Here is a 25882-nt window from a genome sequence, read left to right as displayed (position 1 = left end):
CAGGCTGGGAGCTGTTTGCAGACAGTTGGAGGGTGGCTGCTTCGGAGAACAACTGCCTTCTGAGGGCAAACATGGTTATGATGGGTGGAGGGAGCCGTGATAGCTGTGGTGATTGAGGTCCCACCTGCCTGCAGGTTCACTCCCCTGTGTCCGGGTGCAGGAGGATGGGCCTGTCTGCAGGAGTCACAAGCCTCACCCAGGCAGGGTTTGGAGAAGCTCTTGCCCTACTCAGCGTGCCCACTGGCTGCCCCCAGCCATGGCCATGTGCCTGCTCATGGGGAGCGATTTGGGCAGTGTGAGCAGCCTGGAGCAGGGCAGGCAGTGGCCATGCAGGCACTCTGCCAAAGCCTGTGGTTTGTTCCTGATGATAATTTTGTTAATTGCTGTACTGCTGCTGCCGGCTGTCACTTCTCCTGTGACCTGGCCTCCTGCTGCCTCTGGTGCCGGTGAGCCCATGGTCTGGCAGAGATGGGCAGCCACTGGCACCCAGCAGCATTCCTATGCCATGGGAAGGTTTGGTGCTAGAAGGGCCCGTGGACCTGGGCTAGAAATGCCCCTCTCCATCTCTGCTCTTTTATTTCTGGTGGGGCTTGTGACGCTAGTTTTGCACTTGGTGAGCAAACACTGGCATTGGACCTATACAATATCCAAGGAACTCACATCTTCCAAAGCCTGTTGCAAAAACATGGCTCGTCTCAGGCTCCCACCCAGGAGAGACGTAGAGGTTTGACAGGTACTTGAATAGGTCAGAGCTACATTTTGAGTCTCTGTGGAGTCTAAAAGGTCAATCCTTTCAGGCACTGTCCTGTCTCATTCCTCTCAAATATTACTGATGTCACACCAGAGACCACAACAGCTCCTTCTTCCTACAAGCAGTATGGTGTTAATCCTCTCCAGTCTGGAAAGCAGAGTGCACTTCCCAAAATCCTGACATGCTGATCTGGGTCTCTTGTTCCTGATCATTGATGAGGTTGCACGGCATGAGGTGATTTGATGAGGAAGATGGTGGGTTTGCAGTTAAAAAATGTCTTCATTTTCCATCTTTTTTTGATCTGGAGTAAGAGACAAGAAAAAAGATGTAGAGCAACAGAAACCCCTTTCTGGATGTGATTGACTTCAGCACGTTCCCTGTAGTATGGATGTGTCAGAGATAATACCCGTGTTTTAGCTCCACAAATTATATGTCTTTTAATGCTCTCACATCAAACAAGGTGTCTGAGGGAGGCGGATAATCGAGACAGTGTCATCTCCTGAGGGAGTTGCTGGGACCCCAGCGCTGCTGCTCCAGCTGCCACCCCCTGCAGCACCACGGCGTGTTCCTGCGCACGCTGATGACCCCCCTGCTGCTCCCCACCACTGCTCCCCCCCCTCGGGGTGACTGGAGAGAGAAGGTGTTTTTCCCTACACAGCATCCATCCACGGTGGGCCAAGGGGTGCCACTGTGGCAGTGGAGGCTCAGGAGAGGGAGTGACGACGGAGCCACTGGGGAGGGGGATTAGAGAGGCCGAGGCGCCTGCTCTGCTCAGCTGGGCTCCTCTTCGTGTGATGGGATTAGTGCTTCTCCAGAGCAGGAGCAGCCCTCCAGACTGTGTGTCCAGCATTGCCACCAGGACCTGCCCTTGCAGCCACCAGCTCTCCTGCTTGCTCTGCTCACATGAGGACTCCCTGCAGCCCATCCGTGCTGCCAGCCCTGTGCAGCACCGTCGTTCCCAGCAAAGCCAGGGCTCCTGGGGCCAGGTTAGCAAAACCCCAGCCTGGGTTTCAGCTGTGCAGGGTGGGACTGGTGCCACCGTGCTGCATCCCACGCTGTCTCTGAGTGCTTTGGGATGTTTATTCCAAGGCTCTCGCAGGGCTGGGGCTGAGGGCTTTCTTCAACAGCAGGATTTGGAGACACGGGTCAGCGTCGCCTGTAGCTGCCGGCCCCACACCTTTCCCTGTGTCCCCTGCTCGTGGCTCATAAGAGCCCGTGCAGGGCAGAGGGCAGCTCTCCCTGGAATGCTGATCTCAGTGAGCAGTGCCTGGAAGCCTGAGCCTCCTGCCCAAGCCCACTCTGCTCTTCCCTGCCTCTGCCTGGGGTCACCCCCGTCCTCCCACATCCCTCGCAGCATCCTTGGGAAGGGCATTGCTTGGCTGAGGTCAAAGTTTGTGCCTAATCCTGAGCTTCCTGGCAGGATTCCAGTGGTGATTGATTGGAATAATGGTTTCAGGGATGACCTTTGCTCTGCATGGGGAGTGGAGGAAGGACCAGGGGCTGAACAGGGTGCTGGTGGTGCTGGAAGCGTTGGGCATGTTAGTGGCTGTGCATCCCAAATCTGGCTTTATTAGTAATTTTAATGATGAAGGGTGACATTTAGTTCACTGATTTACTAGTAAAATTCAGAGGTCTGCTCATGCTGTAGAGACTAATTTCCTCTTCTGATTTGATCTAATTTAATTGGATGCTGAAATCTTGGAGCTCATCTCTTTGGGAAGCCTGAGTTCACAGGGAGAAATACCCCGAATTATCCGGAATACAATTTCCATGTAATCGTGCTGCTGTCATAGCCATGATTACCTTGTTCTTGTTATACCATCGGAAATTATACAGTTACCCCAGGGAGCTGCTGATGCTGCCCCCGTTGCAGTCATGCAGCTACACTACTGGGCAGGGAGAGCCCAAAGCTGTCTTACTCAGGCTGTTGGAATTATGGGATAGTGTTTGGCTTGTAGCCAAATGGCACATGGTAGATGGGAGAGGTGTGTAGGAGACTCCTTGTACCCACAGCTTGTTTTGTTCCTTGATAAATGAGTCTTGGAAAACCACCCGCTATTCATGTGTTGATCGCATGGTCAGTGTTCCAGGCTCCTGTCTCTGATGCTCCTGGGTCACTGCACCTCGGTGGCTTTCCTGGAGAAGTTCTTGGCCTGGCTACGGCTCAGGCCTTACCCCCTTTGGAGCTGGTACCAAAGTGTTGTTGGTCTGGTTGAGTGTGTCCATCACATGCGGTGCTTGGCATCGCCTGCACACTCTGCAGCCATCAGCCATTTCATTGGGATGCTCCAAAGTCTGTGTGGCCTTGAACAGGGACAGTGTGGGGTGTGCAGGGAGGTGCTGCTTCCAGCAGGAAGGGTGACAGGACCCGGCTGACCTCAGCCCCCTCCTGCAGCGAGAGTTCTTTCATTTTTATTCTTCCATTGTGGCTTTGACTGCTCTCTCTGCTTATTGCCTGAGAGGGCTGGAAATTGTGCTGGGGAGATGGGCCATTGTGGGCTCTGCTCAGCCCCAAGTCAGGCAGAAGGTTGATGCTTGTCTGTGCTTGAGAGAGGGATGGGCTCTGGACAGGGGCGAGCCTGTGGCCTGGGCTCCTGCTTGAGCTCAACAGGTAAATGTGTCCTTGCACTTCAACGCTGTCCTTCCATGTGGGAGCCACAGGGCTGGGGCACAGGGAGCTGCCAGCACGGGGGCACTGCGGTGTGGGGGAGCCTTGCCAACTGTGTGGGGTGGGGCTGGGAACCTGGGGCTGCACACATCAGTCTGATTGCTGGGAATTGTCACAGTGCTGGGGTGGCTGCTGCCGTGTCACGCCTGTCTCACGCTATTTCTAGGGAGATAAACTTGTGTTCTGTCTCTCATTGCCTGCATGGAGGAGCCGGCTCTGTGTTTGCCTCGGATTTCCTCCATGTCTTTCTAACTGAAGGCATAAAATAAATTTCTAATCAGATTACTTGGGACTGAATGTAACATAATCTAAAGCTCTATTTCTTGTGATACTTCCCTAAAACTGGATGCTCTCTTATCCTCTTCCTGCAGTTCTGATTGAAATGCTATAATCGCTTTCTCCCTCGTTTGCAAGCTCCCAAATCCATTTCTGCTATGCCAGGGAAATCGGGATGTGGCTGCTCCTTTGCAGAGAAATGGTTGCTATTTTTGGGTTTTGGTCCATGTTGCATCGGCTCCTTTTGTTTCTCGCTGGCTCCCAGTTCCCAGTGGTGGTGCAGCTGCCCCATCCCAGCTCTCCCACCTGGGCAGTGCAGATGTCCACGCTCAGGTAGTGGTTAGCACCCAGGGGGACTCTGGGTGAGTGCCTGGGGTAGTGGGGAAGGGTCCCAGCAGATCTCTGGGCTCCCGTGAGCCCCTGCAGGGGTGGGCTGGCCTGCCTCCAGCCCGGCTGTGGCAAATGCCTGGCATAGCTCATGTATTTCTGGTGCTGTCCCTCGTGAGTGAGGGAACCAGAAATATCTCCTGCACAGGGAGGCACAGAGGGTGACGGGGACGGATCCTGCGCCATCTAACGAGACAGTGCTGTGGCTCTGGCTGAAGGACTCCTGAGTCACCAGAGCTGGGGTCAGCTGTGCCTGCAGCTCAGATGTGAACGATGGGGCTGGGTCCTTCACGGGTGGAAATGCCCTGTTGGTGGCTGAGGAAGTGCTGGTGCTAACAGGGCAGAGGTGGGGGCTTTCAGATGTGCCAGCCCTGACACCTTGTCTGCCTCCCCAGGCATCACTGTCATCCTACCCTGCTCCATCCCGGAGCAGCCACCAGATAGCAGAACCTGAGAAATACAAGGCAGCTTCTGCAGGGCTCGTCACAGCTGGAGGGGATGTCCTTGGGAGCAGGAGGTTCCCTTTCCTTTCACCTGTGTGCCCAGTGAATGAGCATCCAGCCCTCCTAGGAGAACCCATGGCCCCCCAGCCCTCCTCCAGCCCCTCACTGTTTATTATAACATATATTATATGCCCTCAGCCTATAAATTCTGTCAGATCAGCTGCAATGAGTCCAGAACCAACTGCTTCCAGTGTGGGCTGGGCAGCATTGGGGTGGAGAGGGAACCTGGCTGAGTGTCTGCTCAAAGTATTTCTCTATTTCCAAATAGGAGAGAATTGAACATCTTTAAAAATCAATACAAAGCCACTTCAGCATAAACCAAGAGGACATTAATACTTAACTTGCCTGGAAAAGGGGAGGAGAGATGTGGAAAATGTCTCCAGAGAGAGAGACTCAATGAAATTCGAATCTGCCTGTTTAATGTGAGAGGTAAAAGGTTTAAAATTAACCCCCCTCCCCCTCCATTAAGTGGAAGCTAATGAGGTGCTGGAGAATTGGTGTAATTTGGCAGGGAAATGGGACCTAATTTCTTTTTCTTTCTCTTTTTTTGTGCCTGAGAGAATTGACAGTGATGGTTTCTGCTTGAAAGGAAGCAGCCAGATATTTTCTGCAGGAAGAGATCTGTTGATCCACCAAAAACTTTATTGAGACACTTGGCAGGGGAGTGAAGGGCTCTTCCCTGCTGTGGGGTGCAGGTAGCACCCAGGTTTAATCCTCTTACCCACTCGCATTCTCTCACCACCACTCACAGTTTGGCATCATTGAATGTTGTTCTGAGGAGGCAGAAATGCATTTTGGGGTGTTTGGAGAATGGGCTGGGTTTTTCCCTGTGGGGAAGTGGGAACCTCGACAATTGTCTGCTGGAAGTGCTGCTGCCTCAGCCTCCCCAGGGATCTCGAGATCTGGTGAAACACAGAAATACTGATCTTGGGTTTATGTTTGGATCTTGACTCTCTGGAGAGCTCTACATGCACAGTGTAGGTTGGGATGGGTGCTGTGGTGACACTGAACCGCTGTCTGGTTCATCTGGGGTGAATTCATGTGGTGTGTTGACAAAAATAACATCACGTCCGTTTTTAGCTGACTTACAGTAGGATGCTGAAAGAGATTACGGTGATGATGGGGGTTGTGGTTGAATTTAAAGAATCCATCTGATTAGAGATTGTGCCGAAATATTTAGATAGAAATGGTCAGAACTGAGGTTATGTTGATCTCCTTAAGGATGGCAGGCAGGGGAGGGGAGTGATAGGCAGGAGGGTGACAGGCAGGAGAAGGCAGCAGGAACGGCTGCTCCCTGCCAGATGTGGTCTGTGGCCTCTTGTGAGCTGTTTCTCCTGAGCAAACACATTAATTACAGGCTTTGCCAGGGGAGCCCCATGTGCTGTTAATGATTGACTGCTCCAGCTGGGGGTTTCCAGGCAGCTCCTGCTCCATGCCGGGCTGTTGCTCTGTGGGTGGGGAGCAGGGGGCCGTTCTCCCCATCTTTGCCTAAGAGCTGCTGCAGGTCCCACCTGAGTGGATGGTGGCTGTGGTCATCTGCAGCCTGTGCGTGGCCCCCACCAGGCTCGTGTTTGTGGCAGGGAAGCCCCAAAGCCCTGGCATGCCAGCTGTGACACTTTGTGGAGCAGCCCCTCAGGGGCCCGGTGCCCTGCTGCCAGCAGGATTCTGCCCTCCCTGCTCTAAGGCCAGGCTGGTTAAACCCACCCAGGGGAATGCTTCCATGGGCTTGACCAAATGCAGGAGGATTGTTTCGACTATTCTGGGTGGCTGCAGGGATGTGGAACACCAGTGGGCTTTGGGCAGGGACCAGTGTCCTGTCCTGGGCTGGGTGGGATGTTCTCATGTATGTTCCCACATGCTGGCAGCATGGATGGTGCTTTCATCCCTCAGACAAGGAGCTCGCTCAAAGTGCTGTAGTTTGTCCTGTGCCTAATTTCTGTGAAAATTAAACTGGCAGAGGAGGAAGGTGAGACAAGGGGGGCAGAGGGACCCGAGTGTTTTATCACCACAGCAACACAGGCTTCCAGGGAAAGGTTCTGAGGTGAGAAGTAGATCATTTACAGTTTACTTAATAAAAGAAATAACTCTCATTTCCTGGAGGGAGCTGTGTGCCAGCTCCTGGTGTGAGGGACAGGCTGGAGGGCTTGTGCTGTCCCGCTGCTGTGGCCTGGGCTCAGTGGGGAGAGATGCTTGGCCCTGCAGGGTCAGGCTGGGATTAGGGTTAGGGTCAGGCTGGGACCAGCGTGGGGGGTCCCGCGGGGGTTTGCTGCAGTAAGGGACACATCTGGGGGCAGGAGAAAGTCCTCCTGCTGTGCAGGTTGAAGGGGCGGTGCTGGCACTTCATCCCTTAAGGAGCCCCGGCAGTGGGGGCCTCGTCAGCGGGGGCGACCCCGGGGCTCCACCGCGGACAGTCGGGTCCCCGGTCCCTTGACGTGCTCAGAGCCCCCGTCGCCCCGCAGAGCCGGTCCGGGGGTCCGCGGGGACACACCCGCACGGCCCGGGGGGAAGGGGTGCCGAGCTGCCGCCATTCCGCACCGCTCCCCGCGGGGCCCCGTTACCGGCCCCGTTACCGGCCCCGCGCTCGTTACCGGCGGCGCGGGGAGCGCGCGGGGCGCGCGCGGGGCGGTGCGGGGCGGGGGCGGTCGCGGCCGTGGACGCGCCGCCGCCCCCGCCGGTGCCGGGCTCGGTCGGCGGCGGCAGCGGCGATGTCCCGGGCGGGAGACAGGACGCGGTCCCGGCGCGCGGGGGTGCGGGCGGCCGTGGTGCTGATCGGGCTCCTGCACCGCTCCCGGCAGAGCAGCGAGAGAAGGTGACACCGCGGGGAACCGGGGAGCGCTCGGTACCGGGGGCTGCGCGGGGGCTCGGGGCCGGCGGCGGGAGCGGGGATGGAGCTTCTGGGCGGTGTGTGCCGGCGGCGGGAGCTGGAAAACAGGCACCGGGATAACCGTGACCCGCTCACGGTGTGCGCTGTGAGCCGGCGGCGGTACCGGGAACCAGACAACGGGAACCGGGAGGGCAGTGACCCGCTCACGGTGTGCGCTGTGTGCCGGCGGCGGTACCGGGAGCCGGACACCGGGATAACCGTGAGCCGCTCGGGACGCGTGTCCGTGCGTGTGTGCGGGGCTGCGTTCCAGCCTCCTCGAGCCGGGTTAGCCCCGACACCCGCTGCTGCTGCTGCTGCTGCTGCAGACCCGGCAGGACCAGCGCGGTCCGCAGGGCTCCCGTGCGGGCAGAACTGTTGTAACTCGGCTCCGCAGCTTTGTCTGTTCCGAGAACAGCTGACAAATGGTTTCATCTTTCATTGCCGAAGCCACGGGCTGTACTTCGTGTTCAACTTTGTGCCGTAGGAAATGGCCTGTTTGCAGTACTGTGCGAGCTGGCATCTGCTCCGCGGGCTCCTCTCCCCCCGCTTTGCACGGGAGTTGCTGTTGGCATCAGAGATTGACCCCGCGCTGATCTGTGCGGGCTGCCCCGGGCAGGGAGTTCTCCAGGACTCTGCTGCTCTGGCAACTTCGGTGTTAAACATAGCCAGAAATATATACCCAAACTTCACAGTGTGTGTACCTCTGGTTTGGGGTGAAAGTGATGTGGGCACTCCTGCAGACTGAGGGGTTTTTTGTTTATTTCTTTTTTCTCGGTTCAGTTTATGAGGTTATACCAAACCCATATGAATGAAGAATCGATTATTTAGAATCTTTATTGTAAAGTATCCTCCCACTCCCTAATCTATGAACATGAAAAATGAGAGTAAGGCAATGGGGAAGGAAGCTTTTAGTCCATTCCCAGTTGTGGGTTGCAGGTCCATACCCCATTTTTTGGTGCTTCTGCCGTAGGGACTTTGCCTTGGACAGCTGGTGCCCTTGAGAGCAGAGTTTCAGTGATGCCTTAATGACTGAACAGTGGCCTTCCCAGGGAGTTCACGTGTCACTGTTGTTTTGGGATATTTTTCTCTCCCTTGCTGGGGTTTTAGGTAGATCATCAAAGCTGACCAGATGGAAATAAACACCTGCAGGTTCTGACTGCCCTGAGTGAGCAGCAGTGATGGATTATCACCTAAGCTGAGCCATGACTGGGATCCCTGTACCTCATGCCCTCACAGGCTGGGACGTGGGGTGTGGGGACTGCACTGGGGCTCACTGGTGGGCTTGACCATTCCTGTCCTTGCTGTTGCCCCTTTGGGTTTTGTCTTGCTTAGCCCAGGCCCAGCCCTGCCATAGTTCTGTCTGTGGACCATGGACTCTGGCTATGGACCAGCAAGTTTTGGACAGAGGGGCTGGCTGTTTTTGGGGGGCAGCCTGCAGTCTTTTCTCCCACTTTCATGTGCTGTGTGTTTGGATTGTCAGAGTGCCGGGGAGGTGTGTGCTGCCAGAAGGGTCCAAATGCTCCTCTGGATGTTGTCCCCACTGAAACCTGTTGGCCATCCTGCGTTTGCCTTGAGGCCAGTGACTGCTTTACCAGTCACATCAAGAAAGACTTTCCCAGAGTTGTCTTTCCCCCAGGTACCAGGTTTCTATGAATGAGCTGAGCATGACACTGGAGGGCTGAGAAAAAACCTCGCTCTGAACTTGCACAAGAATCTGCCTCATGATGTGCAAGTCTGGTTTTTATTTTTATTTTTTTTCCCAGCATCATGTTGTGCACAAACTGTCTCAGTGCAGTTCTTGCTGCGGGGTTTACTGAATACAGCAAGAATCACACAGACATCTCAAGGGGAGAACAAGACCCTGAGGAGGTTTTTTCCTGTCTGCTGTGGACTGAGGAACCTCCATGGGAGTGATTGCAAGAATTCAAGCAGTGCTTTACGGTGATTGCTTCATCTTATGCAAGCTGCCAGGGCCATCAAAGTGACATAATCTGCAGGAAAAGGGAAGGACTGCTAGCGGCATCGTCAAAAGGGACTCAGTTCCTCCACCTGCTCCTATTTGCTTTTTTTTCCTCCTACATTTGGTCTTTGTTCTGCATTTGCAATTGAATTTTGCTTTCCATGAGCCATATGCAAGCCTGGCAGGATCAGTGGCAGCTGCAGAGTCCCTGGTGGCCCATGTCCCTTTCTTGTTAGCAACCCAGCAAAGTGCAGCTCAACACACCACCTTTGCCAGGCTCCCCTCACAGAGCTGGGTGGTGCTTACCTGCTCCTTCACCTGCAATCTGCCACCTATGGCTCCCCTGCTGAGGGGAGGGGAGCAGCAGGGAGCCCTGGGGGGTGGCTGCTGTTGTGGGCTCCTCCTGGCTCCTGTTCTGCTCTGGAAATCTGGAATTTGGACTGTATTTGTATCTAAAAGAATTTTCCTGAATGTCCTACGTGCAAGTGAGGTGATGCAATGGTGGCTGTCCTCTCGTGGAGTAAAGCTGGTGGATGGGTGCTTCAGTGTGGGGCACCCCTCCATTCACAGTCTCCCCTTGCCCATTGGCACCAGTCCCATGGTGCTCAGGGATGCAGGTTTCTGGGAGCTGTTCTCTGCAATTTGCAAATTATTGAATCAGCTCGGAAACGGCTGCCTGAGGCTCCTGGCTCGGGTTTGGCAGGAATAGGATCAGACGAGCCTTCTGGTCTGAAAACGTCTGCATGTGCCTTGGCTGATTTACTCAGATCTGCAGGAAATCTCCACTTTCTCTGCTTCTGCAAGGGAAAGCAGGCAGCACATTTTGTAAAAGATAAAAACTTTTTCCTACCATTACTTGCATATCAAACCTTACTGTCCTGGCTTGGCCCAGTGAGAAGTCCTTGGCCAGTTGGAAAGATTCCAGTGGCTGTAGAGGTGCAGACAAAGCAGGAGTCAGCTTCTCACCATCCCCCCAAGCAGGATGGGCAACACATGGTGCAGCAGGGACCCCCACGGCCAGCAGAGGCAGCTGGGACCCCACAGCCAGTGTGGGCAGGGGACCCTCATGGCCAGCAGAGGCAGCTGGGACTCCCATGGCCAGTGCAGGCCACAAGGATCCACTGCCTGCACAAGGGCAGGATGCTCAGAACTGTTCAATGTTTGTTCTCTGTTGGGGGGAATTAAAGCCAACCCCATTGGCAGTTAAATATTCCCTTGCTCTGAGCTGGCTGTGGTCCCGCTCGGGGATGGTGCACTGGGGATGCTGTGTGTGTGCAGGTGCAGGCTGGCAGTTTGCAAATATGTAGTTCATTGCAAGAAATGTGGACCAGAAAATGCCGCACTTTTTTTTTTTTTTTTTTTTTTTTTGCTGACTCTGAGGCTTCTATATGAGAAGGTAACGCTGCAGGGCCATCCTGAGCCAGGACATAACAAGGTAAATCAGTTTTTAGGGAAAATGCTCCATGGCAGGGGCTCTGCCCAGTGCTCTGGCAGCTCCTCAGCACTGGCTGCTCGGGCAGGAGCCCAGCTGTTGGGGGGCTCTGGAGCCTGGGTCTGGGGGGGTTCTGGAGCCTTGGGGCTGTCTGACTTTGGTGGAAGCCTGCAGCAGTGCGTGTCCTCTGCTGACGTCCTCCCTGGGATGAGTGATGATGCAGCGAGATCTTGCTTGCTTGGCATCCTGGGATTGGGTGGAGAGCTGCTCAAAGTCAGGGCAAGGTGCTTTGTTCAGGCACTCGCTGCAGATTTCCAGGTGTAAACCCTCATCAAGGTGCCCTTGTCTGTGTTGCAAAAAATCCACGGTTTTGGTTGGATGTTTTTTTTGCAATTTGTGAGCAGATGCCGAGGGTCCCTGGCCCCTGCTGCTCTGCCTGGGGTATCGGCAGGTGCTTGTGTCCTGGGGTCAGTCCCAGCCGTGTGGGGCATGGAGAGGAGCCCTCACAGAGGGAGGGTGAGCAGCCTGCTCCCCACTCCCACCGCCTGCTGTGGGCAGGGCTGAGCTCAGGTAGGGGGAGGATGGAAAACAATATGGAAGCATGGTCCCCTCTGAAAACTTGAGACTGGCAATGGAATATTAAATAAACTAAAAAGGAAGCAGCTGGCAAGGTAATGCCCATCAAGAATAAAAAATGATGAGTCCAGAAATAGAGGCTGTTAATTTACAGGACAGTCATTGCTGACCTTCTCAAGGATGCAACATCTGACAGGCAGAACTTGTTGCTGCAGGAGTTTGGCACTTCTTTAGGCCAGGTTTGATGTGTGGAATTAAGCGTAGGCATAAGGGTGACCTGGGCTGCTCCTGCCTCATTTACACAGTGTGACAGAGGTAGAGCCAACTGTTTGCTGTGGAGCACTTCGCTGTGTCAGGTACTACATTGATATCTCCCCTTCCCGTGTGTGATTTATATGAACGTACTGGGTCAGTTTAGAGCCCATCTGGGAAATCAGATGGACAAAATGAGAAGGTGGGATGCATTAGGAGTTTTTCATTAGGATTTGGGCTGAGAGAGGGGGAGGGAAGTGTGCACTTGGAGTCAGGGTCTGGCTGGGAACACTTTGGGGGTTCAGGCAGCCCCGGCTCTGTGTTCAACAGAACTTTTTAATCAGAATTTCAGTATGTCAGTGAGGTTTACCCAATTTAGGATATGAATTTAAAAGTACTTTTGGGTTGTGATCAGGGACGCTCTAAAGAGAAAGACCTCACCTACCCTCACTCTGCTAGGAGCTTGCCAGTGCCTATGTATTCGAAATGGGGTGAAAAATCCCCATTTACTCCCACTTTGGGAGGAGCCAGGGGAGCAGCCCCGGCCTGGTGGGCTCTGCCTCCCTGGGAGCTGGCAACAGCTGGGTCCTGGATGGGACCATGCCAGGATGGCAGAGCTGATCTCAGTCTCCGTTAGGAACCCCTGCAGTCAGCCCTGCATAACTGCATTAAGGTATTTCCTTAATTAGATTTACTAAGTATGCAGGATTCTAATTCTTTCTTTTCCTTCTCTCTTAATTTGCCTAATGAGAAAAACAAAGAAATAAAATTACTAAAGCGATGCCTGTGCTTCCTTCTGGAGACGGGTGTCCAGCAGGCTCTGGAGGCTGCTCTCACCCATCCTGTGCACTGGTGCCTGGCTGTGGCCATGGCCAGGGTGGGTGCAGGGGCACTGGGGGCAGGCAGAGCTGCCTGCTGGGCACCAGGTGCCCCCGTGGGGAGCAAGCACAGCACTGTGACCTTTGGTTGTGTTGTCAGTGCCGGTCTCCCGTGGTGCCAGGGAGAGGTGAGTGCAGGGTGAGCTGCACAGCATCCCCAGCCCCGGTCTTTGCTGGCAGGGGCACCCGTGACCTTTGCTGTGGTTTGGGCTCTGCAGAGACTTGTACTCTCAGTGCCAGCTGGGCACCGTGTCTCAGTGTGGGGCTGAGAGCCCCTGATGGCGCTGGGGGATCCTTGGATTGTAGCCTGGTGCACAGACAAAGACATGCTAATCTTCCTCATGATTCATTTATCATTCTGTGAGGGTAATCTGTTTGGGAAATGGGCCACTAGCCCTTGACCTCGGTGCTGATGGCAGATTGAATCACTGGCGTCCGTGGTTGGACTTCAACATAACAGATTCCCAGTGTGGAGGCCAGTTCCAAGTGGTGGTTGAGGATGGGCTTGTTTTGCTCTCCCAGAACTGTAGGAGCAGTTCCAGCAGTTTGGCCCCAAAGAAGCAGCCAGCATGTGACAGAGGAACGTGTTGTTAAGTTGGGTGATTTTGTAATACTTAGAATACGATGCTATGGCAACCCACTACAAATCCCAGATCAAATCAAATTATTTGTGCGCATCCCTATAACTTTAATCTTTGCAAAGTCGTATCCTTTTTATGCCTTTGAGGCCGCTGTGCAGCTGAGTGCAATCAGGCAGAGCTCAGGGTTCAAAGCAAGGAGAGCAGAGGATGAGTGGTTTGCTCCAGATCAGGCTGTGCTTTAGTGTCCTAGAAAGTCAAAGAGCAAACAGGGAAAATCTGTCATCCTCGGCATTTTTCAGCAGTGGAGTCATGGTGAGATTGAGGAGAGCAGAGAGGGAAGGAGCTAGATAAACAGTATGGGTGGGCAGGAGAGAAATTCTGCTATTGCCCCACATTGCTTCAATTCATTTCTTGCGTGGAAAAATTGGAAGATGCCAAGAGCTCAAAAGAGGTGTAACAATGTAAATTTAACCTGCTCTGAGACAAAAAAAAAAATGAAAGAAGATGTATTTTGGTTTAATATAATGTGAAACATCAGTCCTTGGTCTGGGTTCACGTTTGGACACAACCTGATGAGTGTTTCTCTCAGGTGCTCTGGCTGTGGCTGCACTGCTGGCACAGCCCAAGCGGTGCCGCAGCCCCCAGTGCCCTGTGGCTCTGAGGGGCACAGTGTTGCTGGTCCCATTCTGCCTTCCCAGCATCCCCACTGCCTCTCTGCTTCATCCCCACTTCACCCCCTCAGCATCTCCCGCCTTCTCTGTGATGCAGGGCCCTGCCGAGGAGGGGCTGCAGCCACCCGAGCCTCCCCCATGACCGGCAGGTGATTGTCACCTGCTGTCACAGGTGCTGGGACCCGGGAGGAGAGGACAGTGTGAGTGGGAGGGCAGGGCCCAGGATGGTGGGGCTGGCAGTGAGGGCCAGTGTTTCCAGAGGTCAGGTGTGCACCCTCTGGCAGGAGCTACGTGTTTTGGAGAGGGCCCCAGCGGGCACCAGTGCCTGCTGCTGTGCACGCTGTGCGGAGCCATCCCGGGGCGGGCTGCCATGGGAACCAAACCTCGTTATGGCGAGATAAACAGTTGGACATTTTGGCCCGGTTTCTGCAGGACTAACCTGGCAGGGACGAGAGGAAACTAAATTAAATCTCAGATTTTCTGACTCCCCGAGGAGCATCTGGCAGTGCTGCTGTGTGATGGCGTGGCTGCCTGCCCGGGAACTGCCGGGTGAGAGGGGTGGGGATTTTGTTGAGTGGAGAGTTGAGGCCATGCCTTTCTGAGGTTTAGGGGGCTTTTGTGCATGGCACGGGGTCTGCTCCCTGCTTCCCTGGGATCTCGCACCGTCACGATGCTTCTGCTGCCTCCAAATACAGTGCCTGTGCCAGGTGCCCTGTTGTCAAAGGGGCCCTTGGCTGGGTGCCTCCAAACCAGCCAGGGTGTCCCTGGGTGTCACGGAGCTGGGAGCCTTCTCTGCTGCCAGAAGGCTGCTAAGCCACAGGTTCTGCCATGGTAGGGAAGGTGCTGGAGGGAGGGAAGCTGTGGGCATGGGCTGTCATAGGAACCCAGCCCTGCTGTCCCTGCACCATCAGCACCACACCAAGGGGCAGAGAGGGCTCACAGCTTGCCCTGGGCACGGGGCTTTTCTGGTTACTTTTATCGCTTTCTAAGACCGTCTGTTGGGTTTTTTCTCAGATTCCAGATATTACTGTACAGGCAGCCACATGCCATGGCTTTGCCAAGGGAGATAACCCTTATCTCCTGCCTTGCATGCTGGCTTGGGCAGGGGAGAGCTGACACGCCTGTGTTTGGTTTTCCAGGAAGCAGGAGCTGCTGAACAGCACGGATGTGACCGTCCCGGAGCGGCCCCTGTCACCCCCCCTCACCGCCCCCCCGACCATGAAGGTGAGTGCAGGGGCACCGCGGTGCCGGGCCGTGGGCGCGCGGTCCAGCCGAGGCGCCGGTTTTGGAAAGCCAGGCTGGTGAGGAACGGCACTTCCAACGCAGCAGCTGTACGGATTAGGGCTGTTCCCGCAGGAGCAGCAGTAGGTGGTTTCTGGAATTCAGCCGGCAGCCTGTTCCGACACCATCCATCCCTCCATCCACGGCGGCAGGGCCTGTGTGCCAGCGGCCCATCCTGCGCCGCCGCTCACGTTATGCAATCGCGAGCAGTAATGACGAGCAGGGTGCTGAGTTCCAGTGCTGTTTTCCTTCCAGTAACCCTCCCCAAGCACTGTGGTGGGTGGCTCTGTGCCAGCACGAGGCAGACGGTGCATCCCTGGCCGGCACTGCTGCAGGGGCCAACCCACCGCTCCTTCCTGCCAGGGACCACTTGGCCACTGCCAAGCTGTGCCAGGCATAGGGAACTCCAGAGGTGCCAAACAGAAATAAAGCCACGTGTTTTCCAGGCTGGAAGTTGTCTGTGGGCCTCTGGGTTTGTTTGTGTGCCTCCTTGTATGGAGGTTCCCAGTGCCCCTGCTGCCACTTTGGTCCCGCTGCCATTGGTCTGAGGCAGGCAGAGGTTGGGACATATCTGCTGATATTTAAGAGATGGACCTCAAGGTGCCTGGGACAGGAGATGTCAGGGATCAAGGAGCCATCAGCTTGATGAAGGGAAAGCTGAGGTGACTGTGGCTGTGGCTGGGAGGCAGAGACCTGGTTCTCAGGACTCAGTTGGGTTCTCCAGTGGCAGCCAGTGTGGAGGATGTGGGTGGTCACTTGGCCCTGGCATAGCTGAGCCTGCCATGAGATGCTGCACAGCATGAGTGCATTGAGTCGAAGTCCTTGGTTCTCATCCTGCTCTGCCCTGCTCTTGGTAGACTCTAAGGTGCTTCCCAGAGATCTGTGCAAGGCTTAGTGTCACGGAGAGGGATGGGGGTAGGCATGGGTGTTGGGACAGGAGCAAGTCACTGGCAGCTGAGACTGCCTGTGCTTTGTCAGAGCCATGCAGGCATTCTGGCCAAAGAGGCTTGTTCTGCCTCCTCCCTGGTGCTGCTGGGATGGGAAGGCCCTGTTGGTGCAGGTGCCTATTCTGCAGCTCCTGAGCCAGCAGCTTGGGTTGTCCTGCACTGACTCTGAGAGGATTTACATCTAGGATTCATTCAGCTCCTTTAGAAGGGCTATGACTTTTTTGTGCATACAGATTTCCAGGCAGAGAGGGATTTTCTATCTCTTGCCCAGTGTCCGGTTTCTCCTGCCACTCTCCCAGGAGAGTGTCCACCTGAGGGGCACAGTGCATCTTGCCACAGGGCCATGAGTCCCTCCATGGGGCCGTGCATCCCCGTCGTGGGGCTTTGCATTGCATCCCAGCAGGCACCTGCCCGTCCTCTGCAAACCCTCACTGCTTCCTGCCCAACCTGTTCCGGGCACTTTGCCTCCCAGGGGAGCCACCCTTTGAAATAACAAGGCAGCCGTGCCGGTGTGCCTCTGGCTTGGGGAAACATTAACGAGGGGAGGTGTGGGGCCGGGCAGGGATGGCCGGGCTCGGCCGCTCTTGCCGGGTGCCCGTGAGGAAGCCTTGCCGCGGCAGCAGCCGTGGCTGCGCGGCCGATGCAGGCGGGGGGTGATGCCAAGAAGGTAATGGATATAATGGATTTCTTCCCGGGTTGCTGGTGAGTGCTGTGACGTGTGGAGGGGAGTGCTGGGGAGGAGGACTGGCACAGCTCTGCTCGCTGCCCTCCATCCATGGCAGCTCCCGCCTGGTGCAGGGTTATTCTGGATGTCATTTTGTTTGTAAACCTCTGAAGCAGGCACTTACTGGTCACTGTCAGTGCCAGAAGTTGCCAGCTGCAACTTCTCCAAGTGCTCCTTGTTCATAGGGGTACGCCACTAAACTCATGACCCAGGACAAAGTTTGTCATGTGAAGGTGGCAGGGCAGTGCTGCCCACTCTGGGCTGCCTTTGGTGTCATTGCAGACACCAGTGCAGGTTCAGTTTGCAGCAAAAGCCCAGCACAGTGAGTGCAGAGTCCCTTCTGCTGGCTGCACCCTCGGTGGGTGACGTGGCTTCTTGCCGGCGCCACAAAGGTGTCATTGTACACACACTGTAATTACCAAAATGTTTGTGGCCTGGTAAGGCTGGCTCTGAGTATGCACAATGCCATGAAGGGCACAGGCTGCTGCATGCTTTGTTCAGTCCGTGTGGGCATTTTCTGCAGGACTGTAGCAGGTGGATCTGGTGCCACAGTGGGGTCAGATCTTCGTCCGGCTACCTGAAACTACCCAAATTGACTCAAAGAACATTTATACTTGGAGATAAAGGAAATCCAAACCAAGCTCAAACTAAGGAAAAGCCTTTTTAAAGAGTGTCCAGCTGTGGGCACAGAGCTGTCTGAGACAAGGTTCTTTTTAACTCCCGCAGGAGTGGTAGGTAAGGGTGGGCTTAGTCTAAAGCTGGAAACACGGCCAGGGCTGTGTCTGAGCCACGGCTGCCCCACCTGTGCTGGCAGCTGTAGGCTGCTCCTGCTGTAAATTTGACCTTTGCTCACTGCAATTATTAAAGGAAAATCTCTCTCAGGTTTTCCTTTGGCCTTTGATTTTCATTTCTTCATCTCCTCCCCTGTTTTTTTCTTCTTTTTTTTGTGTGTGTTTTGAGAAATTCAGTCTATTCTACGAGCTCACTAAAAAATCACCCCCCAGGCCTTTCCCCTTTTCACCATGATCCCTTCTGCCCCAAATCCCACAGCCCTCTCCTGCAAACTGTTTCTGACAGCTGGTAGCATGGGAGCTGCTGATCCTGCTTTCTGCTCTCCACCCAGACTGGCAGTGTCTACCATGGCCCAGCCTCTTATCAGCTGTGTGAGCCAGGATCACTGCACCTGGAGCAGGGCAGGAGGCCAGGAGTAAACATGGGTTAGAGGGGAGGAGGGGTGAGAGGAGAGATGGGGCTGCTGTGTCACACCTCCAGAAAAGCCACTTACTGGTTTACTGGGAGTGCCACAACATCTACAGCCATAGTTTGACTGGGTAATTTATTTGTGTGTACCTGAGAGCAGGCAAAGCTGGGCAAGGGATCAGGATTGTCCAGCTGAGGTTCAGCTGTGCTGAAGGGGTGCCCCTGGAGCAGCTTCTCATCGCTCTGGCTGCCACCAGGACCAGGGCCCCACTTGGAAGCACAGGTAGATCAGGGTGGGAAAGGAGTACTTCACCAAGGGAGAGCATGGCTGAGTGACTAGCGTGGTCTCAGCACCTTTCGTGGAGAGGCAATGATGGGCTGTCCGAGCTCTGGTTGGGTTCTTGTCCCTGGGCCCCCTCACCCAAGGCTCGGGGCTGTGTGTGCGGTGGCTGCGGGTCCTCCCCCGGCACTGGCCAGGCAGGGCTGGCCACAGCCCTCGAGCCAGGCAGCAGGATGGGCTGACTGTGGGACTGGTGCTCTGCAGGGGGCACACACAGGGTTTCTAATTGGAGTCAGGCTCACTAATCTCTTTAGTTCGTTTGGCAAGCGGCAAGTGGGGATTAACCCTGCACCGGCCAGCCCAGCAGCACCGGCAGCGGCTTCGCTAACACTGCTGTGATTAGGAAAAGAAATTACTCCAGACCACTGACCAAATCATGCACACAGCTGGGGAGTTGTGGGGGCTGAGGGCTGCTGGCAAAGGGAGCTGCAGCAGTGATGCTGATCTCTGAGTTGGGCTGGACAGAGCTCCAAGGGTCACAGCTGCCCACTCGTGCATGGGGAGCAGGACAAGTGCCATGACCTCGCTCAGCCCCTCTTCCCAGACTTCTCTGGAAATGGAATGTGGAGCAGGAGCCATTGGGTAGTCAGGGAGCTGCTAGCCCTCACTGATCCATGTGCTGTCCACAGTGGTGAGGGGGGCACTTGGTGTGGGATGTCTGCAGGCCCCAACTCTGCTCTGCGGCAGGACTGGATGGGGTATCTCGAGGGCACACTCCCTCAGTTATGGATAGAGTCTCTTCCCATTTCTGCTGAGGGCCAGAGCCAGGGTGCCCGGTCTGGGGTGGGGATCCAATGTCCCTGCTGTGATGTGGCTTGGGCTGGCTTGCCTTGTGTCCACTTTCATCAAAAAAGAGATTTCCTTCTTTTCTTTTCAGTCGGCAGAATTCTTCGAAATGCTGGAAAAAATGCAGGTGAGCAGCACTGTGCATGCCAGTAATAGCAGGATATTCCCCTCAGCAGAGCCCATGAGGGCAGAGGCCCCACAGCACCTCCTACATTACCATGTTGGGAGGCTCATCCTGAGCACAGGCTCACTTGGGTCGGAGCTATCCCCATGTAGCAAAATACCCCCATGTTAGTGGGCCAACCGCCTGTGTTGCTGAAAACATCTTAATTATTTGATCCATTCATTTTGTTCCAAACAGGCACCAAAACTGGAAGAACAGAGGTCTGGAAGCCAGAAACACAAGGTTGGTTGATTTTTGTTTCTTGTGGGGATCTCTTTGTGTGTCCCCCCACCCATCTCAGAGGTTTAATGTGATCATCAAAGACAGTCACTCAAAAGGCTGGAAAGGATTTAGATGTTATCTGAAAATAAGACACTGATTGAATTGCAAAGATGGGAATTCAGTGCCTGTAAATCCCTAATCCAGCTTTACGTCCAGGCTGGTGCATTTCAGTGTCGAGCTGTGTAAAAGGGTTGGAAGTTGCACCAATAGTGGAACCCCCTTCAGACAGGACTCAACCTGCATTGCCACCTTCCTGTAGACCCTGAGCCTGGAGGGGCCCCCCTGGGCAGCACAGGGGCACCACTCCAGGGCTCACCCCCCTTGCTGTGGCCTCACCTGACAGGAGCATCACTCTCCATTAGCACCTCATGCAGGGCATGGGCTGGGAGGGACCAGGGCAGCGGGTGCTGGAGGTGCTCCCCAGGTTGTGTGTGCAAGGCTGGGGTGAGGAGATGGCTGGTGGGAAACACATGGTCATAGATGGTGTTTTGGTTCCTTTTTCCAGGAAGACTACATCCCGTACCCCAGCATTGATGAGGTGGGTGCACTGAACCCCCCTGAGCACCTTCTGGGCTGGACTCGTTCCCCTGGTGCCAGGACTTGGGTCTGCTGCAGAAGGGGGCAGAACACAGGGCAATGAGCTCTGCACCCCACATCCACACCCCTGTCCTGCCTGACCCCTCGTGGCACATGTCTCTCCAGATCCTAGAGAAGGGCAGCCCATACCCATTGATCATCCTACCCCAGTTTGGGGGGTACTGGATCGAAGACCCAGAAAACCTTGGCACACCCACCTCATCTGACAGCAGCATCTGCGAGGAGGAGGAGGAGAACCTCAGCCCCAGCACCTATGGCTACAAGCTGGAGTGCAAGGGAGAGGCCAGAGCCTACCGCAAGCATTTCCTGGGGAAGGTGGGTGCCCCCATCCCTCGGGGCTGAAAATGGCACACCCTTGCCCAAGAAAAAGTCTCCAGTTGTGAACAAAATGGGTAAATTTTGGAACTTCCTCCTTTGCAAGGAGTGGAGGCACCAACAGGTTCCCAGCATGGCAGTGATGGCCACACACAGAGCCTTCACCCCTGGCCCCACAGCCACAGGGATCCCACAGGGATCCTGGGACACCAGGCTCTGAGCCTCCTGTCTGTGGGGACCCTGAGCTTGACCAGATGCACAGGCCCAGCATGGCAACCCCTGCCCTCTTGCTCACAGTCCTGTAATCCTCTTTGGCCCTCTGAACACACCAAGAGCAGGGTACTGAACTCCACTGGCAGAGGGATTACAGCCCTGGTCCTGGCAAAGGGGTGAGAGTGTGTGCCCTGAGGGACGGGAGGGTTGCAGAGTGGCAGGTGAGTGTCCGGGCAGTGTCCTTGCCATTGGTAAGCTGCTTCCCTGCCACTAACATGCTGTTTTCTATTTTTAGGATCATTTAAATTTCTACTGTACAGCCAGCAGCCTTGGAAATCTGATCCTTTCTGTTAAATGTGAGGAGACAGATGGCACAGAATATTTAAGGGTTATACTCAGGTATGGGAAAAAATGCCTTGTTTAAAAAATATTCTCTCTTTGGGAGTCCCCGGTTTCTACAGCAAATGCTTGAGCCAGACTGTCAGCAGTGTGGAGGGGGTCAGGGTGGGATGGGAAGCAGTGGCAGCATCCTTGTGTTTCTGCACTGGGGCTGCCCAAACCTGATAATGAACATGAGACTTTGATCTGTTGCTAAACCCGCTGGAACTGAGTGTAAACCTCTGCGCGTTTAATCCTGCCTGGGATAACACCAGTCACATCTCTCGCCATCCCTCTGTAAGCTGACAGGACCCAGCATGTCTGAAGCATTTTGTCATTTCCCTCCAAACTATGAATATTTGAAGAGCTGCAGAGATGAGAAGACAAATTGAGCCTTTGCTCACTAACCAGGCCCAACAAATGCAGCACAACAGTGTTTCCCAATAGCCGGCACAGCTTTGCTGTAGACATTCCCTGACGTCTGTCTGCTCATTGTCCTTTCTTTGCTAGGTCTAAAGTGAAGACGTTGCATGAAAGGATCCCACTGGCAGGATTGAGCAAGCTTCCAAGTATCCCCCAGATTGCAAAGGTAAAATGCCCAGCTGGGCTGGGACACCTGCAGCAAAGCCTGTGCCACTGCGCCTCAGGCAGCGTTGGGATGTGTTGGGTGGCGTTGGGATGTGTGAGGATGTGTTGGACAGCACTGGGTGGTGTTGGGATGTGTGAGGATGTGTTGGGCGGTGTTGGGTGGTGTTGGGATGTGTGAGGATGTGTTGGGTGGTGTTGGGATGTGTGAGGATGTGTTGGACAGCGTTGGGTGGTGTTGGGATGTGTGAGGATGTGTTGGACAGCATTGGGTGGTGTTGGGATGTGTGAGGATGTGTTGGGCGGTGTTGGGTGGTGTTGGGATGTGTGAGGATGTGTTGGACAGCATTGGGTGGTGTTGGGATGTGTGAGGATGTGTTGGGCGGTGTTGGGTGGTGTTGGGATGTGTGAGGATGTGTTGGGCGGTGTTGGGATGTGTGAGGATGTGTTGGACAGCGTTGGGCAGCGTTGGGCAGCAATGCCTCGGCTCTCAGGTCAAGGGGCACTTGGGTGGTGCTATGTGCTGGCCCCACTGTTAGTTTCCTGCTGATCCCAGGCAGGTCACTGGTTGATATCTGGGAGAAGAGATGAGAAAGTGGCACCACCTTTGACCCACAGAGAGACCTGGGACTTGTCTTGCTGCATCCTCAGTTGGGTGCCAGCCAGGCCACAGGGCATCCCAGTGAGAGGATGTGAAGCAGGGAACTCCTGTAATCAGATGCTGGGATTGGCTTCTTTGTAACACATTCATGGCCTTGCTGTGAAGTTTTGGCCAGGGACCCAGCACTGACTGCTCTTTCCTTTTGCCCACAGGCCTTCTGTGATGACGCCTCTGGGCTGAAGTTTAACCCGGTTCTCTACCCCAAGGTGAAGTAACCTGCCCAGCAGGGATGCTGAGAACCCCACCCAGGGCCACTGTGGAAAACTTTTGGCCTAATTATGTGGGAATTTGGCTTCTTTCCCCCTTCCGCCCTCCCGGTGCTGCCCAACCATTGTACCCTGTTGCAGCTCCAGTGGGCTCTCCCACCCCCACCACGAGGAGTGGTGTCACAGCCCGTGGGTTTGGTCTGTCAGCTTTTGAACTACCTGGTGAAACAATTGTTACTTTGCTTTCCTGCAGGCGTCCCAGATGATAGTGTCGTATGATGAACATGAGGTCAACAACACCTTCAAGTTTGGTGTGATCTATCAGAAGTTCAGGCAGGTGAGTTGCCCCCATGCCACTCTTGTGGAGCACATCCCTGCACCCCAGAGAGCCGTGTTTCATGGGCACAGACTCAACCCTATTGTTAATTCTGCCACATGCAGCACCTCTGTGTCCTCACTGACTGTGTTTCTTATTGCTCGGATGTTTTCCCTACTCATTAAAAAATGATGTGACTGAAAAATCTCAGTATGGAAATCAGCCCACAAGCTGCTGTAGGGAAAAGCGGATGTGAAAATGGATTTTAGCAGGCATGGTATTTTAATCAGATATATGTTTAGACAGCAAAACAGCTATGTTTGTCTAGAGGGATTATGGGCTCTGAAGACAGGCACTTGCTGAAAATGCTGTCATTAGCTGGGGGACTCAGGATGGGGAGTGCAGAGGCAGCTCACCCTCAGAACTCACCAAGAATTATTCTGACAGGCACTCTGATTATCTTACATGTTGCATTTTGGGTTTGATTGAGTGACTCATGCAAGGCCATAATTAGGGTCTCATTGTTTTGAAATACAGCATGTGGAGGGGGATTAGGGCTTGGATTTTCCAATGGAGGATTCACTTGTGTTTTGATATTTCCTGGACATTATCCTAAGGTCCTTGCTGTGGGTCAGAAGTAGCTCTCAGCAGCTTTACCCTGGAGTGTCCTGGGGGCCAAGCAGGCTGTGACAGCCCACAGACAGTGCTGGTGGCCAGTGGTTAGTGTGGGGGTGCCAGCTGGGGAGCAGAGGAGGGGAGCAACCTGGAACAAGGTGGTCACACCCCAGGGACCCCGTGGATGGAGCAGGAGGTGGCAGGGGATGGACAGGCAGGGAGATGGGGGCTGTCAGCAGATGCACTCTGTGTTTTGCAGACCCAAGAGGAGGAGCTGTTTGGTAATAATGAAGAGAGCACTGCATTCAAGAACTTCCTAAGTTTTCTGGGAGACACCATAACACTCCAGGACTTCAAAGGGTAAGTTAGATAAAAAGGATGATTTTACAAATACATTAACAAGAAACCATGTCATATGTAAAAATATCTATGTGTGAGAACAGAAGTCATCTCTCTCCTGAGCGGGATATGCAGAGCAGAAGCAAATATAGCTTTGGCTTGTTTTTCAAAGCTGGAGGAGTTTTCAAAAAAAAAAAAATTGGAGCTGCCAAGAGAGAAAAACTTATTTTCCTGCAGATTTGAGGTCGTGCTAAAATCTGGCTCTGCTCAGCCATAGATGGAAGGAGCTGTGTGTGGAAATGTGCCGTGCCCAGTGTCACAGCTCAGCTGTGGGTGCCTCCGGGGCGGTCACTGCAGCAGCCCTGGTGTGGGCAGAGACCCCCCGCTGCTGGTGAGGGATGGTGAGACCACTGGTGCCACAGCTGGTGCCCACAGCTGTGGTCAGCCCTGGCTGACCGGCCCTGCTCTGTGTACACCCTGTATTTCAGGCTGGTGATGGCGATGCTTGGTTAGAACATGTGACATGGTTTGTTCTTTCTGTTTGCTCACTTCTAGATAAAGATGAATGAGCTAGCCTGTTCCATCAGCCTGTCCCCTGACAGCCACTGGCACTCTCTGTGAGGCTTTCAATTAATATTTCTTCCTTTCTCTCTGCCTTTCCCTTCATCTCCAGTTTTCGAGGAGGCCTGGATGTCAGCCATGGGCAGACGGGAGCAGAGTCTGTGTACACGGTGTTCAGGGACAGGGAGATAATGTTTCATGTCTCTACAAAGCTGCCTTTTACCGAAGGAGACACACAACAAGTAAGAGAGATGAGTTTCCTTGCACAGAAGGGTCTGAGTGGGGATGCACTGACACTGGCCTGCCCAGTGCCCCAGCACCATGGCACCACAGAAGTGGTTGCTTGGCTTCCCAGCCCGGGGCTGGCATTTGCTTCCATGGGAGTGGAACCGCCTGGCATTACCGACCCAATGTTCTTCCTTCCTGCTTAGCTCCAGAGGAAGAGGCACATTGGCAATGACATTGTGGCAATTATCTTCCAAGAGGAGAACACGCCGTTTGTCCCAGACATGATTGCCTCCAACTTCCTGCACGCCTACATCGTGGTGCAGGTGGAGAACCCCGAGGGAGATAACACAGTGTACAAGGTGAGGGCAATCCCAATGTGGACGTGCCTGTTCTTGCTTCAGCATCTTTTGACAAGGGCATGGAGTGACAGGACAAGGGGGAATGGCTTCCCACTGACAGAAGGCAGGGTTAGATTAGAGATTAGAAGGAAATTCTTCCCCATGAGGGTGGTAAGGCCCTGACACAGGTTGCCTAGAAAAGCTGTGGCTGCCCTATCCCTGGAATTGTTCAAGGCCAGGTTGGATGGGGCTTGGAGCAACCTGGGCTAGTGGAAAGGGTCTCTGCCCATGGCAGGGGGTGTGTGAATAGATGATCTTTAATATCCCTTCCAACCCAAACCATTCCATGAATCGATGATCTCAGACCAAATTCTGGAGGCAACTGCCCAGCACCTTCCCCATGCTCAGTGACACAACCAGAGTTAGGCCTGGCAGGCTCTCATAGCTTGTATTGAACACACATATGTATGCACACAGGTATATTATGTATGCACTGTTATGTGATGTGTGTATACAGACATCTGTGTATAAAATGCTGTGTGTATGACAGTTCCTGTAACAGCTCATTTGTTAAAGAGTTTTGATGCTCCTCAGTGTTTGAATGTGCCTTGGAACAGCTCACATCCATCTGACACATCACCTGGGTGTAGGCAGCATAAACCCTGTTATACTGCTGCACCCATGAGAATAATGTGTCTTTGGCTCTGCAGGTGTCAGTCACGGCCCGGGAAGATGTCCCCTCCTTTGGCCCAGCCCTGCCGAACCCGCCGGTGTTCCAGAAGGTAGGAGCTGAGGGAACCACGTTCCAAACCATAAAGAAAGTAGATGTGTGTGTCCGAGATGTTTCCAAGCGTTTCCACCTTCTTGGGGAAAACATGACTTCTGGAATTGATCTGAATTGATCTTGGTTTCCAGTGGGGCCCTGGGATTTATGGTAGGGTGAGTGGCCGTGCACCAGTGCATGGCATCACCCATATGAGGCAGCAGTGGCAGCTCTGGTGCCAGGGCA

At 54.3% G+C, this 25882-nt stretch overlaps 1 protein-coding gene across 5 annotated transcripts in view; it reads left to right on the top strand.

Annotated features, from left to right (window-relative positions):
• Nucleotides 1-25882, top strand: part of RAP1GAP2 (RAP1 GTPase activating protein 2) — a 56077-nt gene that overhangs the window by 18701 nt on the left and 11494 nt on the right. For 3 of the 5 annotated variants that reach the window (XM_027751626.2, XM_027751629.2, XM_027751632.2), the window contains 13 exons: nt 14938-15022; nt 19168-19203; nt 19438-19482; nt 20027-20059; nt 20224-20433; nt 20942-21045; nt 21535-21613; nt 22423-22476; nt 22730-22813; nt 23667-23767; nt 24420-24549; nt 24739-24894; nt 25584-25655. In XM_027751626.2, coding sequence (XP_027607427.2) covers nt 14938-15022; nt 19168-19203; nt 19438-19482; nt 20027-20059; nt 20224-20433; nt 20942-21045; nt 21535-21613; nt 22423-22476; nt 22730-22813; nt 23667-23767; nt 24420-24549; nt 24739-24894; nt 25584-25655 — 1189 coding nt within the window. Of the gene's footprint in view, nt 1-7275; nt 7395-14937; nt 15023-19167; nt 19204-19437; nt 19483-20026; nt 20060-20223; nt 20434-20941; nt 21046-21534; nt 21614-22422; nt 22477-22729; nt 22814-23666; nt 23768-24419; nt 24550-24738; nt 24895-25583; nt 25656-25882 lie in introns of those variants that run through there. The other 2 variants (XM_027751631.2, XM_027751630.2) reach the window with 1 other exon arrangement.

The sequence above is a fragment of the Pipra filicauda genome, unplaced genomic scaffold (assembly GCF_003945595.2).
Source record: "Pipra filicauda isolate LSUMZ 115617 unplaced genomic scaffold, ASM394559v2 scaffold120_size2142806_pilon, whole genome shotgun sequence".
In the NCBI taxonomy this organism is placed as follows: Eukaryota; Metazoa; Chordata; class Aves; order Passeriformes; family Pipridae; genus Pipra; species Pipra filicauda.
Note: the sequence above shows the minus strand (reverse complement) of the source record. Positions and strands in the feature narration are given on the sequence as shown.